The sequence below is a fragment of the Salvelinus sp. IW2-2015 genome, unplaced genomic scaffold, assembly GCF_002910315.2.
Source record: "Salvelinus sp. IW2-2015 unplaced genomic scaffold, ASM291031v2 Un_scaffold2329, whole genome shotgun sequence".
NCBI classification, from domain to species: Eukaryota; Metazoa; Chordata; class Actinopteri; order Salmoniformes; family Salmonidae; genus Salvelinus; species Salvelinus sp. IW2-2015.
The window spans coordinates 136414-147990 of NW_019943654.1; the positions used below are offsets into that span (position 1 = coordinate 136414).

At 43.5% G+C, this 11577-nt stretch overlaps 1 protein-coding gene across 1 annotated transcript in view; it reads right to left on the bottom strand.

Annotated features, from left to right (window-relative positions):
• Positions 1-242: 242 nt before the first annotated feature.
• Positions 243-11577, bottom strand: part of LOC112073647 (neurexin-3b-beta-like) — a gene marked incomplete at its 5' end in the record, with an annotated part of 22804 nt that continues 11469 nt past the window's right edge. The window contains one exon of the mRNA XM_024140901.2: positions 243-1968. Within this exon, the coding sequence (XP_023996669.2) occupies positions 965-1968 (1004 nt within the window). The remainder of the gene's footprint in view (positions 1969-11577) is intronic.

Below are 11577 nucleotides of genomic sequence, written 5' to 3' on the forward strand. Positions count from 1 at the left end.
CGTTTCTGGGTCCAGTCCTGATTGGCGCGCGAAAACAACAGCAGAGCATTATGGGATTCGTAGTATTAGCGGTGAATGCGCTGTATAATACCGGCGGGCCAGCTCTAGTAGTAATTTGGTATTGTCTCGCGGGCCAAATATAATTACCCCGCGGGCCAAATCTGGCCCGCGGGCCAGAGTTTGACACCCATGATCTAGATCGAGGACGTCATGCATAGCAGTCAAATCCCTTTTTGAGAGAGGGGGGAAAAAAGCGAAATAATAAATTGAAATGCATTGCTGTACTACTATTCGTTGAGCATAGCCTGGTCAGCCCTGACAATGTTTCATCCCTCAGAACACATAGGTGGGTTTAAAATAAGACACCTTAGCCACCACACACATACCTCATCCAACACTAGGTAGGGAAATGTACCATTTGTATGTTAATTATGTTTTGTCTTTCAAACTTCAACGACTCATCTTCAGGTCCCTCACTTATACAGATGCCAGCACCACGTCACATCCATCTCACATGCTCAGAATGGCCGGAATGATGCTTGTTTGTTTTGTCATTTTACAGGGTTACAATGGACAAGGTTGTTTACGCCAAGGATCACAAATCTCTCACAGTCACTTGGGAGCGATGTAACACCGAAATATCTTACACTGCCAAACCTCTGGCAACGTCTCCAGGCAGAGCTCAGTCATCTCGTCACAAGGTATCTTATAGTAGGGTGCCTATCAGCCTGTTTCTCTGTATGCTTACCATAGTAAGTGTGCTTTTAGGTCACAGTACATTGGAAAAATGTTCAACTTGGACTCATTCACTTAGAGTTCTTATGAGAGGATTTGTTTTCCGTTTTAAATTGCAGCTCCCAATATGGTACTGTCAAGTGTTTATTCAGATTTTCTCCAAACAGTTATTTTTTGTTGTTGTTGGGAATGGTTGATTTATAGTATTCCTTATGCATATTCTTTGTCCTTATACATAGTATTCTTTGTCCTTGTCTTTCGGTCTCTTGCCGCTGGATCCCTTGGCGCCACTGCCCCCGCTGGGTGCTTTGTCTTTCACCACGGTGCCGTTGGTCTGCGCTGAGTTGCTGATGTAATTCCGTGTCTCGTCTACCTGGTAGGAGCCTTCGTCCCTGTTCCTGTACTTGTACATGGCGTAGAGGAGGATGAGGATGCAAAGTGCCGCGGCCGAGACGATGCCAACCACCATGCCCGTTGTGCTGCTGGATTCTCGTATCACCTCAGACGCCCCCGGGGGCACCCGCCTCACGACTGGTGCGGTGGGTAACACGGCAGGCACCGTACGCAGCATGGGTGAAGTGATGAGGGGCCCACGAGGCTTGGTGCCATCCAGGTCGAAGGACACAGTGGGCAGAGGCAGCAGGACTATGTCCGGCTGCAGGGCTTTGATCACTTCGCGGTTGTCCATTTTCCCGGCAGGCAGTTTGGCTAGCGTGCCGTCTGATGGGAGGGACGCCTCTGCTACAGTGCCCCCGAGGTTGGGTAGAGGCGGGGTGGGTGTAGTCCTACCCGCCTCTGAGGCTTTACTAGGCCTCAAGTCCTTGGCCTCCCACTTGGGCGCGAGAGCTTTGTAGCCACCTTCGTAGGCCGACGTGGTCAAGATCTTATCTGTTACCAGGGAGAAGGTGGTGTAAAAATCTTCATCGTCAGTGGGGGGCAGGCTAGAGTCGAAAGCTTCGCCAGAGCCAAACCCCGATATCACCATTCCATCATCATCATCATCATCATCATCACCACCACCACCATCAAGACCATCATCACAATCATCGCTGCCTCGGTCCGACAAGCAAGGTACCCCCGCCTCAGTGGCCATGGGCAGGGACTCTTTTGTGGTCTCGATAATGGTGAGGACGGGGCGGAGGGTTGGGGGGAGGGGGATGAAAGGAGAATGGGTGGAGACAGGAGGGATGTCTATGGGATCCTCTACAAGTACGGGGATGACTAACTCCCCTCCTGCAAACAGAAACAGAAAAGAGACACGTTAGAGGACATGCAAGACGTTCTGAATGCAGACAATAGCTAATCAATCAAACACCGGAAAGTAATTACATCAAACATAAAAAGCAAAGCTCAACAAAAAACAATCAAAAGGAAATCATATCAACATTAAAGAAAAATAATAAAGAACAGAAAATACTATACCAGTGCAAATTCAATGAAACCAGAACCAACCAAACAAGACCATAAACTGAAAAGAAACAATAGCCATAAAAATGTATACATTGCATCAAAAGGCTGCAAGGGATGTGCAAGGGTGAGCCAAAATATCAAACATACTTTTTACCACACCTAAAACTCCTACGCTTGAAGTTCAATAACAAGTGTACTCTTTTTGTGGACAGAGATATCATTATCGTTGCTGGCTCTGTAGCTCTGGAACCTACACACCAGGGTGTAACTGTATTGATTCTGTCTGGTCTAGCGTTGCTAGTGTCTGGCTGTCTGGATACAACATAAACTTGAGAAATACACTGACTGTACAAAATGTTCTTTCCATGACATAGACTGACCAGGTGAATCCAGGTGAAAGCTATGATCCCTTATTGACGTCACTTAAATCCACTTCAATCAGTGTAGATGAAGGGGATTTTTAATCCTTGAGACAATTGAGACATGGATTGTGTATGTGTGCCATTAAGAGGTCCAAGAGGCTTTTAAACAGCTTCTACCCCCAAGCCATAAGACTCCTGAACACCTAATCAAATGACTACCCAGACTATTTGCATTGCCACCCCTATTTACACCGTTGCTACTCTCTGTCGTTATCATCTATGCATAGTCACTTTAATAACTCTACCTACATGTACATATTACCTCAACTAACCGTGCCCCCGCACATTGACTCTGTACCGGTGCACCCCTGTCTATTGTTATTTTACTGCTGCTCTTTAATTACTTGTTACGTTTATTTCTTATTCGTATTCGTATTTATTTAAACTGCATTGTTGGTTAGGGCTTGTCAGTAAGCATTTCACTGTAAGGTCTACACCTGTTGTATTCGGCGCATGTGACTAATACAATTTGATTTGATTTGACATGAAGAGGGTGAATGGGCAAGACTAAAGATTTAAGTGCCTTTGAATGGGGTATGGTAGTAGGTGCCAGGCGCACCGGTTTGAGTGTGTCAAGAACAGCTACGCTGCTGGGTTTTTCACGCTCAACAGTTTCCCGTGTGTATCAAGAACGGTCCACCACCTAAAGGGCATCCAGCCAACTTGACACAACTTATGAAAAAAACACCCCCTTGTGCCCTCAGAACAGTCTCAATTCGTCAGGGCATGGACTGTACAAGGTGTCGAAAGCATTCCTCAGTGATGCTGGCCCATGTTGACTCCAATGCTTCCGATACCTCATACAGTCCATGCCCTGACGAATTGAGACTGTTCTGAGGGCATAAGGGGGTGCAACTCAATATTAGGAAGGAGTTCCTAATGTTTTGTACACTCAGTGTATGTTCTAACTCAGGGGTGAGGAACTCCAGTCCTCGAGGGCCTGATTGGTGTCACACTTTTTTTCCATCCCTAGCAAACACAGCTGATTAATCAAATTGCATTCTAAACTGAAGATCATGATTAGGTGATTATTGGAGTCAGGTGTCTTAGCTGGGGCAAAACTGTGACACCAATCAGGTCCTCGAGAACTGGAATTGCCCACCCCTGTTTTAACTAATAATGCTTAAGTTTTGCTGAAAGGCAAAGATAGCTTGCTCTATAGTCTTGTAGTTTTTGTAGCTACTGACTTCTCTGCATTCCTAATATAAAGCAATAGGGCATCAGCATGAAGTGAGAAATTGCTATCCCACGTGGGTTTGGATTATTGGCCAATGTAAATAATAATGGAGATAGAGGTTAACCTTGTCGGGTTCCTCTAGGGTGCAGAGCCCAGGCTAAACTTTCTGTAGTTATTGTTAGGGTCTAATGAAATGAAACTGAGCAAAATATTTCTTCTTATATTCATGTTTTCTCTATGGTGACTTCAGTAGGCTCCCCCACAGACCCTAGCCCCTCGCCTTTTGACTTATCTTATACAGTTACCACAATGGCACAAAGTCACCTGACAGTTCAACAACAACAACTGAATGTTCTGCTTTTATTTATTGTCAAGTGTATTATATCAGTATCAGTTACTGTATGTGTGTTCTTGGCTAGTCTTGGAACATGGCAGTTTGCTATGTATCTATCATTTCTATTACCTTCTCTTGTCCTTTATTATATTATTTTACTATTAGGTTTGTTTCTAAAAACATTCAAAAGTAACATTCAGATGTCGGTTGAATCTGCATAAACCTCTTGCCAAGGTGGCTAGCTTATACACTGCAAAGGCTCATCACAAACAGGGCACTAAAAGAAGATGCAAATCTCTAATAACAATAAAAATGATACAAAAGAAAACAAAAGGAAAAAAAATAAGTAAAGCAACGCAAACACAGTTAAGACAGTCAAACTGAGAGTTAGAGCAAACTTCTTCAACATTCACAAACTAAAGGCACAGATAGATTTATCCATAAGAAGGATTAGTACGTAGAAAGAGGTAAAATAAAGTCAGCTTGAAAAATCATAACAGAGCCTACAAAAAATAGTTTTCAAAAGGAAGAAAGCATACCATCAATTTTGTAAACTTACATCAACAAATTGCCCGCATGATTTTGGCAGGAAGAAAACAATTTACAAAAGAAAGTTGTGTGAGAATGCTTTTGGACAAGTTAGGTTAGTTTCTTTTGAACAATTTTGATTAATTGAGTAAGTTATTTCTCTTTTAGACAGGATGGTACAGGGAGGAAACAACACATACATCCACACATCATGACATGAAAAATAATCTTCACCATTCTGTTCAGGATTTTTTTCTTTTGATATAGTCGTTTTTGTTTTTATAAAAAGAAAACTGTACATCTATAGATAAGTCTTGGCTTTGTGAGAGATAAGCTGCTTTTACGTAGCTTCTCCATAAATATCTACAGTCTGATTATTGAGCGTTTTTTTCTCCTTTAACTTGAACTTCGTTGTTCATTAGTTTTGAACGGATGGATCTTATCTTAACATCTACGTAAAAGGGGGTTTGGAGTGGGGGGGGGAGGGAGTGGTAAGAAGGGGGGAGGAACCTAGGAACATACTAGGTAGGAAATGACATAGATGGGGGGTGAATGTGTACGTCAGTTGCCATGTCCATGTAAAGGTGGTACGAAGCGGCGGGGCGGCATAGAGCTTTTGCTGTAGGAAGGGGATGGGGAACATACAACCCATGAGCAATATACATACCCATCTACAGAAGAGAACAGCATTTCAACACTGACAGTTTTTACAAACCCTAAGCTGCAACTTTCTTTCTTTGCCATGTGGAAATTAATCAATTAATTCATTATAGTCCAAATGCAATCCAAATGTGCTAATTGAATAACAGGAAAATATGTAGCAGTGTAAGAACATTTTTGAAACTCATGTTGAAACGAATAGTGGTGAGGACAGTTTTATTTTTGAGTTTTCTTTAGTTTTTTTCTCAATGAAATTGTAAATTGTCAAATGTATATCTGGGTCATGTGTTTGGGGTGGCCAATCAAGCAACCATAGTTAAATTAACCAATCAAATCATATAGTAAAAAAGGAAGAAATGTCCTATTTAGGAATTCTTCACCATACACTATCAGTAGTACTGCTAAGGAAATTATCAAGATTATTAAAGAGGTCATTTTGAGCAAATTTCAGTAATTAACAATAGGATATCCACGTATGTATATTTACATATATGTACAAATAGACTAAAAAAATAACAAATTTGGCAAGCAAGAAATTAAAAGCATACAATTCTCACACCTATCAAAGATGAAACAACCAGAAAGCACACACTGAAAGCAGACATAGAGAAGAGAGACAGTTCGTAGGGGAACTTGTCACCATCTTCATGTAGTAACTAATAATAATAACATTATTATTAGTTTAATTCTTTATGAAATACACATATTCTGTTGTTAGTCTTTTAAAAAACACTGAAAGGCGTGCGATCTGGATGTAATTCAGAGAGAGGTAAGGTAAATATTAGACATCGGATATTTTAGTTGTTTTTACTATTAGGTTCATGGTTAATCTGCGTGCTTTAAGTAAGTTGCATTTAGGGAGAGTAATATACAATAACAATACAGCAAGCTGGGGTCAGAGGGTCAGGATGGGGTTAAAGGTGACTAGAGGTCATTGCATCAAGGCCTGTAGGGCATATTGCTTCAGGCAAAGAACAATTATTATCGACATCACCCATCGAGAGAGGGAAGAAACACCATGGGTGATATACAACCACATTATGTGGCGTAGACTTCAAATTATAACATTCATCGAATTAATGTCTACTTTTTAGTAAATGTATAGTTCAGTTTTATGTTAATGCATAACCAAACAGCCTTGGCTTGACAGGTACACACAGTGTTCGAGAGGAAGTTCCATAAAAAGAGGGCTCAAGGGAGTTGGGCTTTCCATGCCCTATTGGGACGTGATAAGGAGTTGAGGCTATCCATGCCCCATTGGGACGTGATAAGGAGTTGAGGCTATCCATGCCCCATTGGGACGTGATAAGGAGTTGAGGCTTTTCCATGCCCTAATTGGGACGTAATAAGGAGTTGAGGCTATCCATGCCCCATTGGGACGTGATAAGGAGTTGAGGCTATCCATGCCCCATTGGGACGTGATAAGGAGTTGAGGCTATCCATGCCCCATTGGGACGTGATAAGGAGAGCTGAGGCTATCCATGCCCCATTGTGATGTGATAAGGGAGTTGAGGCTATCCATGCCCACATTGTGTGTGGATAAGGACATTTATTTTAGATCTAAAGTCCTGGTTCCTCTGCTTTGGCCTCTGGAATAGTCCTTGAAACACGTGATTGGATTATATTGTCTGCTTAGGCTAATAACTATGAAAGAGCTGTAATATCTATGGGGCGGTTATATTCTTGGTATAACCGACAACCTGGATCACCCCCAAGCCTAGGTGTGAGTCTAAGAGACAATGTAGTTGCTCTACACTCCAATTCCAGGGTCCCTGTTCCTATTGTGTGGCTATGGTAATGTTTTCATCAGACATCGGCTACCTGCCCTGTTGGATAAACAGTAACGTCGCTCACTAAGTGATTTCAAGAGAGGGAGGAGATATGTTTCTCTCTGTCTGCCCTGTATCGTCTTGGCCTTGTTTACATCTATCCACTCACCCTTCATTCCTGAACGCCTAAAAGCTTTTGGCAATTGTTAGCTTTCCAGCTAGATCAACAAACCTTTGCATACCAATCCGATCCAAAAGGGAGCTGCCTGGTTGTGAGAGGTGTGGTGTGTGTGTGTGTGTGTGTGTGTGTGTGTGTGTGTGTGTGTGTGTGTGTGTGTGGTGTCGTGTGTGTGTGTGTGTGTGTGTGTGTGTGTGTGTGTGTGTGTGTGTGTGTGTGTGTGTGTGTGTGTGTGTGTGTGTGGTGTGTGTGGTGGAAAGAAAAAGAAAAGCCTGCAGAGGACCTTGACATTTTAGTAAACACTTTGATCTTCTGACGTTGGCTCTAGTACCAGCGTTGCACATTTCAGTGGTTCACTCAGTGCAAAACACTGCACATTCTAATGGTTTGCTTAAAGAGACGCTGTTTTGTTTTGATTTCTCTGTTAATGTCAAGATGGACTGGCTTTGTGGACTAATGTCAAGATGGACTGGCTTTGTGGACTAATGTCAAGATGGAGGGCTTTGTGGACTAATGTCAAGATGGACTGGCTTTGTGACTAATGTCAAGATGGACTGGCTTTGTGGACTAATGTCAAAGATGGACTGGCTTTGTGGACTAATGTCAAGATGGACTGGCTTTGTGGACTATGTCAAGATGGACTGGCTTTGTGGACTAATGTCAAGAACGGAGGGCTTGTGGACTAATGTTAAGATGGACTGGCTTTGTGGACTAATGTCAAGAACAGACTGCTTTGTGGACAATGTCAAGATGGACTGGCTTTGTGGACTAATGTCAGATGGAGGCTTTGTGACTAATGTCAAGATGGACTGGCTTTGTTGGACTTATTGTCAAGATGGACTGGCTTTGTGGACTAATGTCAAGATGGAGGGCTTTGTGGACTAATGTCAAGATGGACTGGCTTTGTGGACTAATGTCAAGATGGACTGGCTTTGTGGACTAATGTTAAGATGGACTGGCTTTGTGGACTAATGTCAAGAGGAGGGCTTTGGTGGACCAATGTCAAGATGGATTGGCTTTGTGGAACTAATGTCAAGATGGACTGGCTTTGTGGACTAATGTCAAGATGGACTGGCTTTGTGGACTAATGTCAAGATGGATGGCTTTGTGGACTAATGATCAAGATGGACTGGCTTTGGTGGACTAATGTCCAAGATGAGGGCTTTTGGACTAATGTCAAGATGGACTGGCTTTGTGGACTAATGTCAAGATGAAGGGCTTTGTGGACTAATGTCAAGACTGGACATGGCTTTGTGGACTAATGTCAAGATGGGATTGGCTATTTGTGGACTAATGTCAAGATGGACTGGCTTTGTGGACTAATGTCAAGATGGACTGGCTTTGGTGGACTAATGTCAAGATGGACACATGGCTTTGTGGACTAATGTCAAGATGGACTGGCTTTGTGACTATGTCAATATGGACTGGCTTTGTGGACTAATGTCAAGATGGATTGGCTTTGTGGACTAATGTCAAGATGGACTGGCTTTGTACTAATGTCAAATGGACTGGCTTTGTGGACTAATGTCAAGATGGACTGGCTTTGTGGACTAATGTCAAGATGGATTGGCTTTGTGGACTATGTCAAGATGGAGGGCTTTGTGGAGTAATGTAAAGATGAAGTGGGTTTGTGGACTAATGTCAAGATGGACTGGCTTTGTGGACTTTGTGTTAAGCATCACTTCCTTTAGTCAGTAAACCTGAAGGTACACAACTCCCTGACCTGTCAGTTCCTTTCTCTCTCAGACCCCCCCCCCCCCCCACCCCAGACTAAATAGGGAAGCGGTGTTACGTACTAACGTCTTCTGTGATGACATAGTCCTTTAAACAAAGTGGTCCTTGTTCAGACAGACGCAGAGTAATGTAGGATGCGTCAGACTAGACGAGACAAAAGCAGCTTAAACAAAACAGTCCTCACCACCCACCTCAGCATCCGGAGGTAGGCAGATGCAGTGTGGATGATGATGAAAATCTCAGAGCAGCAGTTTCTGTCTTACTCCCTTTCCCCCTCTCTCTTCTTTTCTTCTCTTCCTGTCCCCCTCTCTCTTCTCTTCCTGTCCCCCTCTCTCTTCTCTTCCTGTCCCCCTCTCTCTTCTCTTCCTGTCCCCCTCTCTCTTCTCTTCCTGTCTCTTTCTCTCTTTATTTTCTGACTAATCTCCGTGTCCATCCAGCGTTTGCTGAGACCTCGGAATAGAGATGAGTCCCATCAGGAAGGCAGCGCGACGGGTTTTAGCGGCTGTGACAGCACAGAGAGACAGATGGCAGACAGGCAGGCAGCACACAGGCACTCACCCAGACGCGGCCACAGTGACTGACTCAGTGGGATTTTACAGGGCTGGCTAAAGATTGTGTGTGAGTAGTCGTTTTCAGACCTTAAATCCCGTTGTGCCTGAGGCCTACTACAGCAGATTCATTCAACTCTGGCTCGGCAGGGAGAGAGATGATTACCAGAGAGAGAGAGAGTGAGAGAGCGAGACCAACAACACAACACTTTCTAACAGAGTATTTCAAGGGACATACTGCACCTGGGCTTATTATAATATACAGGTGCATCGTGGGAAAGTTTGAACTTTCTACCAAGCAAAGCAAACTGATCCTATCATCTATGGGGCACAAACTAGACATGCACAAGTTTCTGTCTTTTCACCTTGAGGTGAATCTCAGTAGCATACATCTAAGGGAAGCGGCATTATTTACTAACATCTTCTGTTATGACGTCGTCCTTTAAACAAAGTGGTCTATGTTGAGACAGAAGCAGAGTAATGCAGGATGCGTCAGAACATAACAGTTCTCAGCATCCGGAGGTAGGCAGATGCAGTGTGGATGATGATGAAAATCTCAGAGCAGCAGTTTCTGTCTTACCACCTTTCTTCTTATTTTCTTCTCTATCTGTCCCCCTCTCTCTTCTCTTCTTCTGTATCTGTCCACCTCTCTCTTCTCTTCTTCTCTATCTGTCCCCCTCTCTCTTCTCTATCTGTCCACCTCTCTCTTCTCTTCTTCTCTTTCTTTCTTTCACTCTCTATTTATTTTCTCTTTCTTTTCTGAAGATTTCCCTTCACTGGAACTAAGGGGCCTGAACCATGGAAAGAAGCCCCACAACATTATTCCTCATCCACCAAACTTTATAGTTGGCACTATGCATTGGGGCAGGTAGCGTTCTCCTGGCATCTGCCAAAATCAGGTTAGTCCGTCGGACTGCAAGATGGTGAAGCGTGATTCATCACTCCAGAGAACGCGTTTCCACTGCTCCAGAGACCAATGGCGGCGAGCTTTACATCACTCCAGCCGGCGCTTGGCATTGTGCATGGTGATCTTAGGCTTGTGTGCAGCTAATCGGCCATGGAAACCCATTTCATGAAGCTCCCGACGAACAGTTATTGTGTTGACGTTGCCTCCAGAAACAGTTTGGAACTTGGTAGTGAGTAATGCAACCAAGGACAGACGATTTTTACACGCTACGTTTCAGCACTCGGCGGTCCCATTCTGTGAGCTTGTGTGGCCTACCACTTCACGGCTGAGGCGTTGTTGCTCCTAGACGATTCCACTTCACAAAAACGGTACTTCCAGTTGACCGTAGCAGCTCTAGCAGGGCAGAAATTTGATGAAATGACTTGTTAGAAAGGCGGCATCCTATGACGGTGCCACGTTGAATGTCACTGAGCTCTTCAGTAAGGCCACTCTACTGCCAATATTTGTCTATGGAGATTGCATGGCTGTGTGCTCAATTATATACACCTGTCAGCAACGGATGTGATTGAAACAGCCGAGTACACACATTAAGGGGTGTACAAATACTTCGGAAAGTATTCAGACTTCTTGACTTTTTCCACATTTTGTTAGGTTAACTTCTCTAGGGTAGGGGGCAGCATTCGGAATTTTGGATGAAAAGCATGCCCAAATTAAACTGCCTGCTTCTCGGGCCCAGACGATACGATATGCATATAACTGGTAGATTTGGATAGAAAACAATCTAAAGTTTCCAAAAACTGTTAAAATAGTGTCTGTGAGTATGACATAACTGATTTTGCAGGCGAAAACTTGAGAAAAATCCATTCGGGAAGTCGTTTTTTGGGGGGTTTTGTAGTTTTCTATTCAATGACATTACAGTATCCATTGGCTTAGGACTCAAATTGCAGTTCCTATGCCTTCCACTAGATGTCAACAGTCTTTAGAAATTGTTTCAGGCTTGTATTCGAAATGATGGCTGCGATTCACAAGATCTGTATCTTTCATCTGGTGTCTTGGACTTGTGATTTAATGATATTTAGATGCTTGTATTTACTTGTGACGCTATGCTAGGCTATGCTAGTCAGCTTTTTACTTGGGGGGTGCTCCCGGATCCGGGATGAGTACCAAGTAAAAGC